Here is a 19,766-nt window from a genome sequence, read left to right as displayed (position 1 = left end):
GTGGTATAGAGGAGGATTTTCTTTCACCAAAACATCAAATCTAGGCTTGCATCTCAGATGCACCTTCTGGCAAATTGTCGCTGAACTTTCGGGTCTTATTTATAAGAAAAAGACCTGAGAAAAAAAATTCAAGGGCTAAAATGTTCAATTTTAGTGTTAGTATCACAGAGGGATGCTAACACTGAAAAACTGAAGGATTTGATATGTTTTATATGGTACAGAAAAATTCACCATTCAGAGTATTTCCAGCCAAAAATCCGTAATATTTTAATGACTGTGTAGCTTACATTTGGATTTCTTTTCAACATCTAAATATTATTAATTAGAGCCCTTAAGCACATACACAAAGACAAATGGGTATTTGTTGATACTTTATTTACTGAAATTCTTGGGAAAAAAAAAAGCAGGTAATGATGTGACTCAAGCAAATAGATAAAATAACAAATCTGAAAAAGGTCATTCTTTAGAAAAGCTAAAGATGAATGAAAGAGCCACAAGAGGGCACCAGCAACAGACGGTCTTATGGTCTGACTGGTTTCTACAGCTGTTGGACAGAAAGACTGCTTTTAAAACCCGGTTCCTTCACAACATCGGATGCCGTGTGCACATCCGTCAGACATAAATACGTGCCTTGTGTACATGTGAACAGAAACTTTTCTCAGCGCGGTTACAAAGTAACGACAGTAACAGAATCTCATTGGCCCCACAACACACCATAACAAGTCTCAGATACATAATCAGATAATAGATGCAAATATTCAGAAACATGAAGCTCAGTTTAGATTAATGATTTCTGTTAATTTATTGACAAATATTTGGCAATGGTTCTGATTAGACTGTTTACATAATTTATCAAGAAAAAAGCGAAAATTGACAGGTTCCAGTTTTTCAGTTAAATTTTAGGCTTCAAATGTGTTTAAAACCAGATATTATCTTCATTTGACACTTAATGGTTCTCAGCTGTTTTTGTCCCATCAATCATTCACAATATTTAATCCATTTTCATCTGATCTGTATCATGGCTTCGTGAACGGGGTCGGCACTCAGATTAACACTGGTGGTGAAATGTTGGAGTGAATTTAACAAAATCTGGTTTTATAAAGTCTCACAAAGTGCACGCTGCTTCTGAACACCTTTAAAGTCAGTAAGATAATATCTGGCCTTTCTTGGATTATTGGTGCAGCATGCAGACGACCTGAGCCAGAACTAGATCTGTATAAAATCATCCATAGTCTCACCCACCAAGTTGCACCTATGCATGTGTTGCGACACTGGCGCACAGCGTGCAGGTAATTTTTATGGTCACGTGACAGTGTGAAGCCATGACTACTGAAAAACGGATCAATACTGAAACTCAGAGCCACCAGAATCTGCAAAAGGAACAAAAGTAGCAAATACACATTGTGTAGTTGCCGATCAGCACCTTCCTGTCAGCGCTCTCAGAGAAACACAGCAAACCAAAGGTGAGTTTGAGACCTGAGGATGGAAATGAGGCAGAGAAAGCGCAAGGAGACTTCAGACATCTCCTTCCTCTTCAGCACAGGGAGATGCATCATCCTGTGTCAGTGACATCACTGCTGAACCTCCACATAGTTGGCGGGAAAGAGGCCGTAGACGCCCCGGCATATGCCTCTCCACCAGCCCTCATCGATCATCTCGATGTTGGTGATGATGTCATCAGGGTCAAAAGAAATCTCGTCCTCACCAGCTGAAAAGACAGAAAATAAGAGACTGATGGATCAGGCCACACCCCTTCCACACAATCTGTCACAGTGAACAGTCTAGTTACAGACGGGGGTGAAAAACCCACGTGATCAATCTCAGGTCTCACTTCAGTTCATTTCTGCTACTGAGCCCAAAACAAAGCTCTGAACAGACGGGTTAGATCCAAATCCATATGCATTTTTCCTGCTTTGCAAAACCAGGGCTGTGAAATGACAATTGTGAAATCCGAGGAAACTTTGCAGCCCCAGAAACCAAATTAATTTGTATCGAATGATACATTTTCAGCATCTCCTGGAAGAAAAAAAAAAATCTCAGAAAAACTGCACATTAGAATGATCTCAGATTCAATTCATTTAAACTGTCAAAGATGATGTTGAAATAAAAGAATATCACATGGAAGTAGGACCTGGAATGATTTTCCTTTTAATTGTAAACCAAATTATGTATTAAGTTAGAACAATTAAACTACATGGTACACATGAAAACTGAAAAGACTAATCAAATCAACATCTTTATTAATCCCACAAGGGGCAATTCCATTTGAGCAGTCCGTTTAAGAAAAAATAAAATACAATAATATATAACAATAAAACTAATAAAAAACAAATAAAACAGACTTAAGAAGTTAAAATGAATAGCAAGAATAAATGAAAGCACGACTATAAAAGCATTTTAAAAACCACAGCTAAAACTTGTAGAATATTTTGAAAATCACGGTAAAATATCAATAACATACCTTATAGTAAAAAAGTCACATATCCTTGTGTAAAGTCCTGTAAATCCATTCAAAACCACAATGTAATTTTTCCAATGGAAGAAAGTCTACATTAAAAAAGTCACACAAACTTGTCTGAAATCCTGTTTGAACAGCACAATGTTTATTCTCCAGGGAGAGAAAAATTCTTACCACGTTTCCTGATGGCACAAGATGCAGCGAGTTTTTCCTGTTTATCTGTGTTCGTGAAGACGACTTTAAATTCAGCTGAGCACCAATTCCATGGATTCTTGAGTCCTTATCAAACTTTTTCAAACTGTGTTTTTCGCCATCTTCCGTTTCTCAGATGTCACTCCGTTGACACAGACATGCCGCAAAATTCTTCCCTTAAAAAGTTGATAGCTCTAAAAGTATGCAATGTCCACATGCTACGTTTAGCCGTGGCAACCAATCAGCCCGCTTGACAACTGTCCAACAGTCACACTCTGAGTGAGATATTTTTCCCTCTGTGGAGTTTCGTAGATCCACGGACACTTATTTGTATCCGTTATACAGATTAGTGTCTGCAGATTTATAAAACTTACACGATGTCACAAAAAAAGAAAGCTTTGCGATAGGCATTTTAAAAACTCAGTGATGATCACAATTACAGAGTAAACCCCCCCCCACGATGAAATCCGTGGAATTCCGCTGAGTTTCCAGAGCCCTGAAAATCCTGTGGAATCCTCAGACAAACTCTCCCAAATGTGAACCTGGACAGGATCCTCTTCACTCAGTTTTTGACTGAACTGATTTTCAGTAGTGTGGAAAATGTTCTCCTGTGCGCCCCAAGACTGATGACGTAACACTGACGGTTCAGTTTGGGGGTTTGTTTTTTGTGTGTGTGTTTTTTTTTTTTTTTTCTTTGCACTTTGAGATTAAAAATATTTTTATAAAGCTTCTGCACAGCCCGCCATTGAGTGAGCGGCATGTTTGTGGTGTGACATGCACTAAAGCTTTCAGTCTGACCTGCTTGGTAATCATACAAAGCCACCGCAGTCACCCCAAGGTCCTCAGAGTACTCATACTGCTGACCGCCTGCAAGACAAAGGTTTGTGGGTCAAGGAAACAAAAAAAAAAAAAAAAAAAAAAGCAGGACTTCAGGTGTTTGCAGAAGTGTGCGTGAGCAGTCACCTCCTGCTTTGGTCTCCTCGGGCGCCTTGTACAGCTCCTGGGTCTCTGGCTCCACCTCGTACAGATCTTTGTTCTCGTCTGGACTTTCATAGACTGGTTCTTCGACTGCACTTGGATTCTGATAAATCAAACAAACAGTCAGTCAGAACGCCGGCTCCCGCAGTAACCGTCATTTCTGCCATGGCAGCCAATCTGGTTGAGTATCAGGTCTGAATTTGGATAAGAGTCTTCCTCTTCTAAACCCAGAGCCATCCTGAAAATTCCAAATCAATACCTACAGCAGTTCTTCAGTTATCACGTGGAAATGAGAAATTTATTGGCTAGACATCAGGCATGATGATAATGACCCTCCAGCCCCAACAGCCTGGAAGGGATAAAAATTACGACAGACCTGTGATATAAGGGGTGATGGAGAAGGTTTGAGCCTGACCCAGAAAAAGTAGGGCGTGGGTCACCATTTTTTGCATTCTGAGAAACCAACATTTCACGAGAATGTGTCAAGTTTTTTGACTTACTGGGTGCAATGTTGAGAAATGCCCGATATCGCAGCGTGTGTTGTGTCCTCCAACCAAAGCAAGCACGCAGCCTGCTGAATGTGACGTGCAGCCAATCAGAAAGCGAGGTGACGGACGTATGGAGCGGAAAATAAAATCAAAACAGCTGTTCTGACTTACCAGAAAGTCCGGTGGTCGTGCTGTCTCCACTCCTTTAAAGAGTGCCTTTTCTTTTTCTTTTTGTATCGTTTTTTCCCTCTGTTTTAAATAGTCCACAAAGTACCTCCGTTTGTTTACTCTGAAGTCACGTTTAATCTCGAGAGATTTTGCGAGATTTCCTGTCTGAACTGTAAATGTTCGTGTGTGAAATCTGTTCATGTGTAGTGTTGTTGTCCTTACCGTGTGGCTGATCACCACACACTGTACGACCAAACCTGTTAGATCCATGATTTTTTTATCTTCACTTGTGTGGTCTCTCAGGTTTTGGAAACCTACAGATAATTTTAAAATCCTGACGTGTGAACCAGGCTTAAGCCTCCGCTCATACTGATTGGTTCATTCATTCATTCTATGTAAAAACCAACACAAGTGAATCAATGTAACGTGTCGGTGTTTACAAATAAATGCGCTTTTGTAAAATGTCATTTTTTTTCATTTGTATAAAAAAAAAAAATTCAAGATGCCGCTAGACAGCACCTAAGCGCATGCGTGATGACATCACAACTGTCCGGTTAGGGAGACAAGGTTTCTTTCAATAACGAACTGTCAAAATTTTTTTTCATGTGTGGTTGGAGTTGTGTGGCGGTAAGAATCACCTTTTGAATGCTTGAATAATGATGTCAGTCGCACAAAGAAATCAAATAATAGTGAAAACATGTTCATTGCGCCCAGAATGTTGGTATTTTGGTCACTGAACTTTGCGGTGCGGTGTCAATAACGCATCAATCAGTCGCTCCGTGCGGTGTCATAACAACGAATCAATCAGTCACTCTGTGTGGTGTCATAACATTTGATCGGTTAGCGGCTCTGTGCGGTGTCAAAACGAATCAATCAGTCGCTCCGTGAGGCGTCATAACATCAAGCCTGGTTCACATGGCAAGATAATTAGGCCGATATCGGACCTGATCTTCCCATTCCGACAATCTTAAGGACACCCCGACAATCGTGATGATGCTAAATATAATCTTCTCAGATATTCCTGCCATGTGTGGTTTGTAAGAGCGCTCTGATCTGCTCAGAAGGACGTGAGGAGCTAAATGTGACATGCAGCCAATCAGAAAGCGAGGTGTTTGACCTGGGAATGTTTGTGTGTGAAATCTGTTCGTGTGTGTTATTTTTACTGTGTGGCTGACACCACACACTGTACAGCTAAACCTGTCAGATCTAGGATTTTTTTTTGTTTGTTTGTTTTTTATCTCCACGTGTGTGGTCTCAGGTTTTGGAAACCTACAGATAATTTTAAAATCTTCTGGCATGTTTACATAAAACAAACAATAACAATGTCTATAAACCCAGAGAATATATTCACAAGAGTTTTAGGCACAATATACAAAAAATTTAATGCTGTTGTCCGTGTGGAGCCTGAACAGACCATCTCAAATGCATTTCTCCTGTCGTGACTGTACCCATAATGCACTGGGCAGAGCATGTCCACACTAAAACCTTCAAAATTAGTGCACTACTTTAAAACATATCTGATATTTTCACTTTATAAAACTTTAGACATGACGTTAATTTAAATAACTTGTCCAAAATTAGTTTGGTTAAAATTTTAACCATAAGTTAAAACTGTATGCCTCTGGATGACTTGGGTGATATTGCCAGCTTATCAGTATGGGGTCAAAAGAAATGAGTTTTCTTTTTTCTTTGCTATGACCAGTTCTCCTTTGCCTGCAGAGGATAGAGCGGTTTCTTCTCGAACCAGCTCTTCTCTGTTTGTAGAGGATAGAACTGCACATCTACAACGAAAAGCTATGCCTGCAAAAATGTTAGCGGTATAAAAATTATCGGAAGATAATTGGTCCAATGATGGTTTTCAAAGTTATCTGAAAAGCTAATCCCATATTGAAAACATTATCTTCGATAATTAGCGGTTAGCGGAACTGTGCCCACCACTGGCTATACTCACACAAATATGTGCAATCTAATTTATCTAGAATGCATATTTGTTTTAAATAGCTTGTACATATCTTCACTTATTTATAATTTACATGATTTTTCACTGGTCTGCTAAGTTAGCTATTTACAAGTCATAGCTTCTTTTTATCTTATTCTCAAACTCAGTTGCGGAGCGGCACTGCTAATCTCATATCTGTACAATGACAAATTAAGCTTCTATTCTAGTCTGTTGCTTTCTCAGAATGCAAACATGGAACCACAATCTACTTTTTCTGGATCAGACTCAAAACTTGTCAATCACCCCTCATATTTAGAAGCCGGCGGAGACTTCACAAATCTGCACACAGACAAATGTTTTGCAGGAAATTTGCTGTTCTGCACAGAATGTTTATTACTGCCACAGTGGCCCTGGACTGGAATCATGTTACAGCACAAGATGTCCACAATTGGGCCAAGCTGAGCTGGGCCAAGTAATCATAGTTCAGATTGACAAACTTTATTTATACTGAACCTTAAACAATTTTACTAAGAATTCTGAATCTGTCCTGATTTACATGTTAGAGCACATACAATATGTGATGATACACTCAGCTCACGAGTTGATACACATTATGTGGTTCATGAGAATGACTATTTTTAAGAAAACTTCAATGACTGAGGGAAAAAAAAGGTTTTCATCTGAAAGTCACAAAATGCAAAACCGATGGTCAGTTTTGATTTTTGCATTTTCAATATTACACTTGCACAGAGCTCAAAAAATTCATCCACAGTACGAGCTTCTCACTTTAACAGTTCTGCTTTGATTATGAAGGAAAAAAAAAAAAAAAATCTGCTTCTTAATGTTTATATTCATTTATGGTTTCAAAATTAAGTAAACAGATTTTATGGCTCATCAATTCCATTTAGTGCAGAATTGTCATCAAACCAGGTAACAGTGACTGAATGACATCTCATTATTATCATCACTGCTGTCATGAAAAAAAAGTCTAAAATGTCTTCAAAATTGGATCATTAATAGGGGAGGGGTTAGCCCTTTTCAACCCCCTGCTCCACAAGCTGGACTGTCAGTAATCACGACACAGGAATGGCCAAAATGACAAAATAATAATAATAATTCTGGAAATCGCTACCAGTGCAGGCAGAATTCTTCCATGATGGTGACAAGTTTTGTGCTGTCTGATTGGTTGTCTGAAAAGAGCCTTTAAGAACCTACAAGATCTCAGAATGAACCCTCACAACATATACCACAAAATACCACTAAAATAAATACTTTACAAGCACTAAGATGAGCTGTAATTCTGCAACATGTTTCAGAAATAAGAGATGGATAGTTTTGTGGCAGACAGAATGAACATTTCTGCAGGAAACCAAACCATGTTTATGTGTGAGATGTCAAATGCTAAAATCTAAGTAACTGGACAACATGGAGGACGTGCGGTGTGAAAGCCTCCTCTTTCTCACCTGATAGACAGGAGGGGTCGGGCTGGGGGTGGGACTCGGCGAAGGGACAGGAGATGGAGCTTTGGGCGTCTGTTCGATTTTGCGGCGTGCGTCGTCCTGCTCCTGCCTCTCTTTAGCCTGCCGACGTGCTCGTTCCTCCTCTGCTCTCTTTCTGTCCTCCTCCTCTTTCTGCTTGGCGATGTTCTCAAACCGCGCCTTGATGCTTCCTGTGTTGCTGCCAGCTGTGGAGTGTCAAAGGTTACGAAGATCAGAGTTAGATTATTACATGATGAGGTCACGTGCTTTAGTCTGCACCGTTTTGTCTTTGTGGTCTTCAGTGATGTGCACTGCCATGGCGCGCACTGTCGCTGGATGTCAATACCCCCCACCACCAGTCAAAAGTAACCATGCACCTGCTGCAGGCAGGTTACCTGGGCACTCGGCCAGCTGTGCACATACAGTAGTGTTCAGAATAACAGTAATGCTATGTGATTAAAAAGATTAATCCAGGTTTTGAGTATATTTCTTATTGTTACATGGGAAACAAGGTACCAGTAGATTCAGTAGATTCTCACAAAGCCAACAAGACCAAGCATTCATGATATGAACAAACACTCTTAAGGCTATGAAAATGGGCTATTATTAAAAAAAGTAGAAAAGGGGGTGTTCACAATAATAGTAGTGTGGCATTCAGTCAGTGGTTTCGTCAATTTTGTAGAACACAGGTGTGAATCAGGTGTCCCCTATTTAAGGATGAAGCCAGCATCTGTTGAACATGCTTTTCTCTTTGAAAGCCTGAGGAAAATGGGACGTTCAAGACATTGAAGACGCGTGGAAGAAAATGGAAAACAACCATCAAAATGGATAGAAGAATAACTAGAATGGCAAAGGCTCACCCACTGATCAGCTCCAGGATGATCAAAGACAGTCTGGAGTTACGTGTAAGTGCTGTGACAGAAGACGCCTGTGTGAAGCTAATGTATTTGCAAGAATCCCCCGCAAAGTCCCTCTGTTAAATAAAAGACGTGCAGAAGAGGTTACAATTAGCCAAAGAACACATCAACTGGCCTAAAGACAAATGGAAGAATATTTTGTGGACTGATGAGAGTAAAATTGTTCTTTTTGGGTCCAAGGGCTGCAGACAGTTTGTGAGACGACCCCCAAACTCTGAATTCAAGCCACAGTTCACAGTGAAGACAGTGAAGCATGGTGGTGCAAGCATCATGATGCATGGGCATGTTTCTCCTACTATGGTGTTAGGCCTATATATCGCATACCAGGTATCATGGATCAATTTGGATATGTCAAAATACTTGAAGAGGTCATGTTGCCTTATGCTGAAGAGGACATGCCCTTGAAATGGGTGATTCAACAAGACAATGACCCCAAGCACACTAGTAAATGAGAAAAATCTTGGTTCCAGACCAACAAAATTAATGCCTCGCAGATGTGAAGAAATCATGAAAAACTGTGGTTATACAACTAAATACTAGTTTAGTGATTCACAGGATTGCTAAAAAAAGCAGTCTGAACATAAGTTTTGAGTTTGTAGCATCAACAGCAGATGCTACTATTATTATGAACACCCCCTTTTCTACTTTTTTTCTTTTTACTAATAGCCCAATTTCATAGCCTTAAGAGTGTGCATATCATGAATGCTTGGTCTTGTTGGATTTGTGAAAATCTACTGGAACCTTGTTTCCCATGTAACAATAGGAAATATACTCAAAACCTGGATGAATCTTTTTAGTCACAGCACTACTATTATTCTGAACACTACTGTAGTTTCCAGCACGTGCCTTGCACCTGACAACACCAGGGAGTGTGCACGTCTGCTTTTCTAGACTCAGTGGGTTTACTTTGGGTAGCTTACCAGCTTCCACAGGTTTAGTTTTCTGGTAAGATGAGCTCGGCCTCTCCACGTCCTCAAAAGTTCCTGCACTCTGCCAAAACAAACAAACAGTCAAGACTACAGCCCAACATACAACCACACTGGGAAACAAGACTTACTTTATCCATCCGGTCACGCTGAATGCCGTATTTCCCTCCAAATCCTTTTGCGTAATCTGATAAAGAGACAGATGTTTAGTGTTTTAAAAATTAATATATGGTACAAAGTAGAGGCAAAACTGCTGGAATCAAAAGGATGGGCTGAATTGCAACTCATGCAAACCTGTGGAGAGGAAAGAAGAAAAAGAAAAACAAAAACACAGACAGCAGCAGCAGTCTGTGCATGTGCACGTTTCATCATCATGCACTAACACAAGCTGCAGCAAACAAACAGAGCAATGCTAAAAACAGCAGCGTGCTGCGGGGCCCAAGAAACGCCACTGCACCAACTTCTTTAACCACTTGAGGTAAACTAACCAAGGTATTTAAATGTGCATCACCACGATACGTACGAGCAGTAACTTATAACCTATTCTATGTTGACTACATAATTTCAGAATCAGACTTCCTGACAACGTGCAGCTCGAGATGAAGGGGGGCTGTAGCAGGTAATGGACGGGGGCTAAATGTGCCAAATAAAAGTGAAATCTGCAAAACCTGAGCAGCACAGAGCTGAGACAGAAATGGAAAAAAGGTTTATCAGCTACAGTTCAATACAGCAGCTTAACTACGTGATCAGAAACACTCCATTTATCTCCCATTTAAGCATCAGTTCACCCAAAACAGTTTGAGGACATTTTATGCTCAAAACAATTGCTGCACTGAAGTTTGATCTCTGCAGGATCACAATCACAGAACATACGAAACGGTGCAGACATAAAATAGAAACAGTCATGATAGCAACAGAATGAAATTCTGAAGTATTGAAAGTAAAGCCATGTTATGGCCTTTCATTAAATATTTCAGGTGTCAGGAGTTTGTCTTGTCTCAACTCGCTTAAGACATTCACAACTGAAAGTAGTTTAGTCAATTGTGAAACTTTGACTTGCAGAGTGGTGAGGGGGCGGGGCATTTTTCATCCTTTATTTCTCAAAAGAGAGACAGACGACAGGGTCAATCACACAGAGACAGACAGATGTGCAGCAAAAGTGACCTTCATCAGGACTGGACTCGGGATGTTACAAACCAGATCCCGCGACTCGATAATGTTCATATGATCATTTGGGTGAACAGATCCTGTGTTTTGGTGTCTAACCAGTCTCTGTGTCGCATCAGGAAGAGGCTGCATAAACGTGAACTAGGGGGACGGGCTGAGGTCAAAGGCTATCTGTCAGGAAGGGGGGGGGGGGGAGTATCTGCTGAGGAGGAGGAAGGCGTGTACAAATTAAAGCATGGGTCAGGACAGAGTGACGTTCAGGATTATGAGGGAGTGTCTGTGCCTTTCTGGGACTGGTGTGTAGCCAGGTTCTCCTTGTGCTCATAGCCTAGAGTGCACAGGTCCTGTCTGTCCACCTGTACCCCATACCACCCTCCAAATCCACGCTTATAGTCTGCAACACAAACACAGAGCGACACATCTTCACAGTACTCACAGAAACCCTTTCAGGAACTCAAGAATTTCATCTGCATTTCGATCTGACGAACCAGGAGCACAATTCAATGTTTTTTTTTTTTTGTCGTTTAAAAAAAAACAAAAACAAAAAAGCCTTTTTCCTCGGTGTTGGTCTTCTCCCTTTGGGTTTTCTTCAACTTGTCTGAGTCATATCTTCATTTTTTTAAGACTGGGGTTTGCGTCGATCAATGGTCACCAGCCCTGCTTCTGGAAGTTACCGGCTCTCCTCACAGCTAATCATTGGGTGTCTTCAGACCTAACTAACCAGGTGTTGGCCAAGCAGAGAGAGGCAGACAACATGCAGCATGAGGGTTGGTGACTACTGGTGTGGATCAGGTATAAAGTCCAAAAGCCTGACCGTTCCAGGTGCTCCCCCTTCAGTCTGCATGTGGCCCAGCACCAAGGTGGCTTTGGTTCTTGTCTTGTGTCGTCACCTGAAGCTGGTTTTACATCTGCTCAATATGCACTCCAGCTGACAGTCGGATATGAAATACAAGTTTAAGTTGAGGCGGTTTCACTTCCTGTCTTTGAGCCTGTTGCAGACTTTATAACCCACATTTTGAGGAAGTTATGAACCTTGGAGAGACCACATCCAAAGCCACAGCAGTACCACATCACAGTGTGTGTGTGTGTATATATATATATATATATATATATATATATATATAGATAGATAGATAGATAGATAGAGTCGATGAGGAACAAAGGACTTGCACTGAAAACACATCATCTGCTCAACAATTTAAAAAGATTTTACCAAAAGCGGGCAAAGGTTCAAGTGAGTTTGGCTTTCAGGTGCAGTAAAGTGAGAACTGTTCCAGCATTTTTCATCATGAGCTGAGAGCAAAAGTTGCAAGTTTGTTTTTGATTCTACACGAAACCTTACTCCGTATAAAGCACCTTAATTTCTGTGGTAGATCACTAAATTATAACTAACTTCACTGCTGGTAAAAGTATTTTACAGCATAAATGTCTTTTGGTCTATTATTCTTGCTTTCAATGCATCTAAAACCACTCAAAATTGGTTAAAATAGTGCTTGCCATTAACATTTTAGAGCTATAAAACCTTATCGCTTCGTACGTAATTTACCCAGCACTAAAATGGTTTTAGCTGGAACCCTGATTGACCCCTTTGAAATATTCTTACAATTATTATAATTTTTAAACAGAACAGTTCTGCACTAATTTATCCTGGTGCACCTTTTACAAATGTGCACGATTAGTTACATCTGAAAACTCACTGGATGCAAAAAGTATGATGACACTAATATATATACAAATAACCATTATGCATAGTACAAGTTGCACCAGAGTGCAGTTTGCCATGCGGCACCACCGCGACGCGCGGAATTCCTCCGCACATCTGTCTCAATGTGCTGAAAAAGTGCTGATGTCCACGTCTTCCGCAATTCCTGTGCTAGTCAGACAACATCCCGGATAAAACAGCATCCAGTTTGGAAATGAACGGCACATTCCACTGTTACAGGAGTTTTTGTCATGGAAAGAGGAGCGGAGGAATTCCGCGCGTCGTGGCGGTGCCACATGGCACAAAGCAACGCCGTGATGAAGCCTCACAGGACATGTTCTGCCATGTCCAGGCACATCCACAATTTCTCAGATAGTCACATGACTGAAAAACCACTGAAAGCCATCTCAAAGCCGTCCTGTGAGACCAACACGGAGGTGGTTTTGTGCCGCACCATGAGCGGCACGGTGGCGCATCCCTCCGCTTCTTTCCATGAAAAAAACTCATGTAACAGTGGAATGTGCCGACAAAGTACTGATGTCCACGTCTCCTGCCATTTTTGTGTAAGTCAGACGATGTCCCAGATCAACAAAGCCTTCATGTTGGAAATGATCTGGTTGTTTCAGCGGGGTGTCAGCCTGTTGATCGGCACTCGGAGTGCGCCGCACTCTCAGCCGCTGTGGGCGGTCTTTAAACCGGCTGGAGCACTCCTTAATCTGTGTAATCCCCATAAAATCGTCCCTGAAAGCCATCTGAATTTTCCGAATGGTGTCCACCTGGAGGTCTCTCACAGTTTCTGGAAATATTTGATGCAGCAAAACTCCAAATCGTTCAGACATTTATTCGCAATAAAAATCCGACGAGAGGGGTGGACCACTGCTCACAGGCGAATGACGCAACCGACAGGCGTGGAAAAAAACTCACATGCGCACGAAGGTTCAAGCTTGGCTGATGCAATCAAACGTGATTCAAATCCATATGGTTTTTGAAAAAAATAAAAAGGTCGGATACTTTTCTAACAGACCTCGTGTATATATATATATTTTTTTTAATACAGGTGTGACTTACACCCCGGTGGGACTTACACTACTTAAACAGAATATGGAAATTGGTGGGGAAAGGGGGGGGGGGGGGGGGGGGGCTCTACCTGCTGATGATTTTCAGATTTTGTGGGACAGCCCTAAAATTCAGCCTCTAGTCTGGAGAATGAACAAAGGTGCTTTTTGTAACATTAGGCCCCATTAAAAAGAAAAACGTTTATCATCCCCGCCCGCATGTCAAACTCGGCCACAAACAATCCAAAAAATAGTTTTGAATCAAGATACAGATTAATAAAATTTACTCAAAGTGAGCTGACTTGTAGGCTCCTTACCAGCACATTCATATTTATATTTGTAAAAATCTCTAAAAAACCTAAAAAGGGTTCTTCCAAGTCAGAATCACGACCTTTCTGAGACTCGTGCAGTTGCAATTTCTCCTGATGGTCCCATCCCACTGCCGATTTATCCTGTCTGTCAGTCTGGACGCCAAACTTCCCTCCAAATCCCTTCACATAGTCTGCAGAAACACAAAACATTAAAGATAAGCATGGAAAGCCTATTGTACAGAATTTAATTTCATGATAAATTTTAATGATGACAGGGTGGTGGCCAAGTGTTTCATGCACTTGGCTTCAGTGTGGAATGTTCCCGGTTCAAATATCATCCCTGCCACATTTCTCCATGTAATGTGGAGTTGTGTCAGGAAGGGCATCTGGTATAAAACGCTTCTGCCAGTTCAAAATGCAGCACCACCTCAGATCTGCTGTGGCAACCCAGACCGAGAAAAAAAAAAAAAAAAAGAAGTGAGCAGCCAAAGGGAACTTTAGATAAATTTGAATGATAATCAGATTGAGAAATGTGTTTTAGTGGTGACATAGGCAGCTCAGAGATTTAGATGAGACCAGTACATTCTGCATCTTTCCAGCATATTTTTACAAAATGCTGTTTAAGTTGTTTTCTTTCATTTACTCACATTTGCTGCAGCTTTCTATGTTCATTTACACATGCTGAGAATTGACACTGATGCTCGCGTTCTTTGGTTTATTGTACAGATTTTCTCCATCATTCTGTCGACATATTACAGCTGCAGCCTCTGACATTATGTGATCGTGCTCAACAAAAGGACTTCTCTGCACACCTTTTGCAGCACAGCACAGACTGACGAATGAATCCACATATTAATTAAGAAGCAGAGCAGACTGTCATTAACAGATGGAATGAGATCTCAGTAGCACAGATGCAGGATGCCCAAAACCACCCCCACCAAAAAAAACAAAACAAACAAACAAAAAAAAAGAATATGGCACATCATGAAGCAGACAGATTAATGAAAGTGTAATGAAGTAATTGAAAGAACTGTGTGCCTGACACACACACACAGAAAATGGTCAAGAGGGCGGGCAGCAGTAAGTGAGTGTGAATAAGAAAGCGTGTGTTCATGTTGCGTTCAAAATGGTATCAGGTTTTCTGAAGGAAAAAAAAAGGTCTCAACTCAATGTCTTGTTCTATAAAGTTAGTTGACACAGTATTAAACAGAGAAATCATAGAAATCATCTATGTGTGCCCCCCCCCAAAAATAACAGATTTTCTCATTTCCATTCCAGGGTACAAAATGAAGTGACAAAACATGAGTTTGTACTGAAATCATGGATGCTTGGGGGGGAGGAGAGACAGCAATGTGATTCATCTATAATATTCAAGACAGCAAAAGTTACCCCAAATGCTATAGGCGTTTGGAAAGCTAAGGGGGGATCTGGGGGGGATCTGGAGGGAATGCCCCCCCCCCCCCAGAAAATTTTGAGAATACAAGTGCCCTGTGGTGCATTCTTTGGACTAAATTTGGACCTGAAACAGCTGTTAAATTTCTCTTGTGATCTCATGCAGTATGGCACAACATGTGGCTTTTGAATGCATGTTGTGCATCATGTAGGAGCATGTACAGAATATAACAACACAACAGTTTACAAATATAGCTAAATCTTCATGAAAACTTTAGTTTGTTTGTGATTGGGCTCAAAGACTAGGCAATTAAAAATCATAACTCTCAACTAAAATGTTATAAACTTCATAACTGCTTTCAGACTAGGTAAAGAGATATAATATCATACCATAATACTGAAGCCACTCGATTACTATTATTCATTCAATAATGCACAACAATAAAATGTTAAATTTGTTTAAATTATCCATCTCAGTCTGAGTCCAAACACCTCTAAGAATCTGAACCTGAATTTATTTTATACAGAAAATTTATTGATTGACATACCTTGATTAACATACCTTATAGTAAAAAAGCCACATATTCTTGAGTAAATTCCTGTAAATCCACTCAAAACCACTGTCTTTTTCCCATGAAAAACGTCTCGCCATCTTCTCTCTGTCTGACGTCGGTCCATGACACAGACATGCTGCACAAGTCTTCTTTTAAAAACTTTAGCGCTCTGAAGGTTTGCGATGGCCACATGCTACCTTTAGCTAAAGCTACGTGCAGGAGACACACAGCGTCACTGCAGCAACCAACCAGTCTCGCTTTACAAAAACTGTCGCAACAGCCAGGCTTTTTTTTTTCCTCCGAGGACACTGATTTTTATTAGTGTCCTCGGACTGCCGCGGTCTTATAAAACTTGCACAATGTCGTAAAAAAAAAACAAAAAAAACACTTTGCGCTAGACATTTTAAAAACTCGGATCCACGGATTTTTCACAGCCCTGCATTTCTTTTAGATGGCAAGAATTTACAAAAAGACAGAAAACCGTGCAAAAACAGCAAATAAGCATCCCTGTGAAATTGATAACCAATCGTATGAATGTAATATGCACAGTGGCAGATTTTTCTCTACAGGAACAAATGTCAACATGAAAGTTTTCCTGTGATTATGCAGCTTTAAGCTTTCAAAGTGACATGGGAAACTTTTCCAAGTCAGCTGATAAGAAAACACATTTATGTAAAGTTACGGCAGCTGACACTCCCTACGAAAAACCAGCTGGCAAAAAGCCAAGTGTACTTTGAGTAATTCTTCAGGTCACCTTTCTCCATGTCAGCCAGTGCAGATAAGCTGCAAGTCAGGTAAGGCAGCAAAATGCTGCATTACCAGACATTTTTAAAAAATTTGTCAAAGAAAGGGCAAAACTGTTTTATACATGTCACATTATGAGTAATGATACCAACCTCTCTGTGACTCGTGCTGCTCAGTTTTGCCCTGGTACTCGAAACCCACAGCGCTCTTGTCCACCTTGTCAGACTCCACACCAAACTTGCCGCCAAAGCCTTTGGCGTAATCTGTCAGACAAGTTTATAAAAAGAGATAAAGTAATTCTTTACAATTCGAGGAGCGTTTTTTTTTTCCTGGGGTAGTTTTTCATGCTTAACACTTTTTTTTTGGACATCTATCCACGTATGTAATCTTTTTTTGTGACGTTTTGTGAGGTAAAGCTATAACAAGTCATCAAAATTTTAAAATTAAAGGGAACTGTAAAGGAGAAATTGCACACTTCTGTAAATCTCTCTGTAATGGTGTCACTTTTAGTTTTGTGTGAAGGTATACATTTTGCTTGATTATTTTACTCCTTCCACAGTAAGGAAGGGTTTTCTGCTTCTGCTGGTGATATGACATCCTATGGCAATGAGGAAAACATCCTTCAAACGCTTTTGTAATTCAAAGTATTTGCTGAAGAATCGTCTGATCAATCAAACAAGCTCCTTAGCTGTGCAACAAAAGATATTGCGACTTCTGACAGAAGAGTTGCTGCTGAATGCTGAAACACTTGGGCAACACAGGTTGGAGAGTTTTGTTAAAGAGAGACTTCTGTCATCAATCAGCTTGTTCCATTATGCACTTCAAAAGGCGAAGGCTCCAATCTATGTTGTAGCTACAAAGACGCCAAGCGGGAAGACAAAAAGTAGAAAAGCAGACAGAAACTTCATGCAGAGACTAACTGCAGCCTATAGAGCTGGAAGACCAGTAGACCTGGCGAGAATACTGAACCATAAGTTGATGGACATGCCAATTAGCATTGCTGAAACTTCTGGTGAAGTTCAATCTGGCATTAAGGCAAACTTATCTGGCACTCTCATCCAAATGTAATCTGCCCCACAGAAATAGACAACCCTTCTTGCTTGATCATTGACATGCAAGCTGCAGTCATGTCACGTGGAAAGCCAAACAAGACAAATACTTTCAGTGATTATACAAATGAACTTGTAAAGTTCATTTTCCGGCAAAGCCAGGCTTACAGCCAAATTGATGTTACCTTCGATCAATACAGAGATCATTCAATCACAGTCAAAACAAGGGTCAAACAAACGAAAAAGTAAAGGCCAATTCGACATCTGATTGAAGATGGTGATGTATCACTCCCTCCAACAAATGGCCTGACTTTCTTGCATCAACTGAAAACAAGACACAGCCTGCTCAGTTCCTGTCAAATGCTCTCATAGCCGCAGGGTCCCATAAAAAAGTGGTTGTTATCGGTGGAGGTTTTGCTTCCGAAGCAGAAGTCCAGACTTCAGACCCTGCAGTGGAAACAACATTGCTAGAGTGTAATCATGAAATTAGATTAGACAGAACATTACTGATCCCTTGGGAAGACTCCCTCAGGGAAACTGAGGTTCCAGCAGCACACAGGGTAAAAAGGACACACTATCAAAAGTGAAAAGAAGAAAAACAGTTTGCCTCCCCCAGCTCCTCCGGGCTGGGGGAGGCGTGTGTGGATCAGGAGGTCTGGGCGGCTTTGCTTGAGCTGCTGCCCCCGCAACCCGCCTCCGGATAAAGCAGGAGAAAATGGATGGATGGATGGACAGACAATATAAATACCAGACATACTGATCAATACTGGTTTAGGGCTACTACCGTTTCTCTCATTCTCATTCCCGACCTCAGTCTTGCTGTTACTCCTCCTCCCCCTGAGTGAGGAGTTGTAGAGTCTGATGGCCTGAGGAACAAAGGAGTTTTTCAGTCTGTTGGTCCTGTATTTGGGAAGGAGCAGTCTGTGGCTGAAAAGGCTCCTCTGGTTGATGATGATTGTGTGCGGCAGGTGACTGGCATCATGGATGGATGGATGGAATTTATTGTCATTGTCATTACATGAGTGCAACAACGAGATTACATCCACACCCCAATTACCCCAGACAACATACACCAATTAATCCACAATTATTATGTAATAATGGCACACATCAGAATTAAAGACAACACGTATACATTTGACACTGTTTATGTGCACTAAACTTTGAAACAGTCCGTTTTCCGAAGTGAGGCCATGTGAGTGTGGGGGCAGTAACATAGTCGCGCCGCTGTCAGCTTGGGGAGAACGGGGAGCTACAACGGCTAAAACTGCACGGCACCCCAGGGGGAGAAGGGAGTGGCGTGAGCGGGGGCATGCTTTCAGTCTCTGTCCATGTGTGAGTTGCAAATGAGTCAGATTCTGTCCGTGTGTGCTGAAGTTGCAGAAGATAAGAAAGAAGGCAGCCGAATAGTTCACCAAGGCCGTAGAAATTCTTCTGGAGGAAAACAACAGGGCATTTTGTCCTTCAGAGGCTGATACGCCTGCCATGTTTATGGTTGAGCAGTGAAAAACACCTTTACTGCGCAAATGAACAACCAGATCCAACTTATGAGTATTCCCTGGTCTCCGACATCTTCCTTTGCAAGGCGTGCATTTGCTCCGAGATGTTGTTATCCAATTTACGTCTGAGTTCAAGGGTTAACCCAGTCTGAGAATGTATCGTTTTGCCCAACTCATTAATCATGACGGACAGGTGAGGGGTCGTGGTTCTGGTGGCAGCTGGCGACACTCCATGTCTCCCAGGAGTCAAGAACATAGCCCACAGGGTAGGTTCCATCTGGGCACGCAGGGTCCCCTGGTCCTGATTTCCTTGTTGAAAAAAAATGGTGTCAATAGTGTTCAGAGACCAGCTGATCAATTCCATGGTTAATCCAATATAGTTTGAAGAATTCACAGTCTGGTGAAGTAGGAGACTTGAAGGATGGACCAGAGACAGAGGAGAGAGGAGGAGATGCGACTGCCCTTGCCAGAGTCCCAAGCATCATCCATAATGTCCAGCAGTTTGTCCAGTGTTCTCTTTTCTGCCACCATCACCAGAGAGTCCAGCTTCATGCCAACCACGGAGCCAGCCCATCTGATCAGTTTATCCAACCTGGATGTGTCCTTCTTGGATGTGGTGTAAGAGAGGACGCTGGCTACTACGGACTGGCAGAATATTCACAAGAGTTTCCTGCAGATGTTTAACGACTGCAACCTCCTCAGAAAGTACAGCCTGCTCTGTCCCTTCATGTACAGGTGAATGTGTACAG

At 41.3% G+C, this 19,766-nt stretch overlaps 1 protein-coding gene across 2 annotated transcripts in view; it reads right to left on the bottom strand.

Annotated features, from left to right (window-relative positions):
• Positions 1 to 354: 354 nt before the first annotated feature.
• The window catches only part of LOC117523133 (src substrate cortactin-like), a 48,834-nt gene continuing 29,422 nt past the window's right edge, over positions 355 to 19,766 (bottom strand). For both annotated transcript variants that reach the window (XM_034184558.1, XM_034184567.1), the window contains 8 exons: positions 16,622 to 16,732; positions 13,860 to 13,970; positions 9,676 to 9,731; positions 9,539 to 9,608; positions 7,687 to 7,907; positions 3,614 to 3,731; positions 3,449 to 3,517; positions 355 to 1,708 (listed from right to left, as the gene is read on the bottom strand). In XM_034184558.1, the coding sequence (XP_034040449.1) occupies positions 1,572 to 1,708; positions 3,449 to 3,517; positions 3,614 to 3,731; positions 7,687 to 7,907; positions 9,539 to 9,608; positions 9,676 to 9,731; positions 13,860 to 13,970; positions 16,622 to 16,732 (893 nt within the window). In that variant the 3' untranslated portion in view covers positions 355 to 1,571. The remainder of the gene's footprint in view (positions 1,709 to 3,448; positions 3,518 to 3,613; positions 3,732 to 7,686; positions 7,908 to 9,538; positions 9,609 to 9,675; positions 9,732 to 13,859; positions 13,971 to 16,621; positions 16,733 to 19,766) is intronic.

This window comes from Thalassophryne amazonica, chromosome 2 (assembly GCF_902500255.1).
Source record: "Thalassophryne amazonica chromosome 2, fThaAma1.1, whole genome shotgun sequence".
Classification (NCBI taxonomy): Eukaryota; Metazoa; Chordata; class Actinopteri; order Batrachoidiformes; family Batrachoididae; genus Thalassophryne; species Thalassophryne amazonica.
This window is presented reverse-complemented; position numbering and strand designations above follow the sequence as displayed.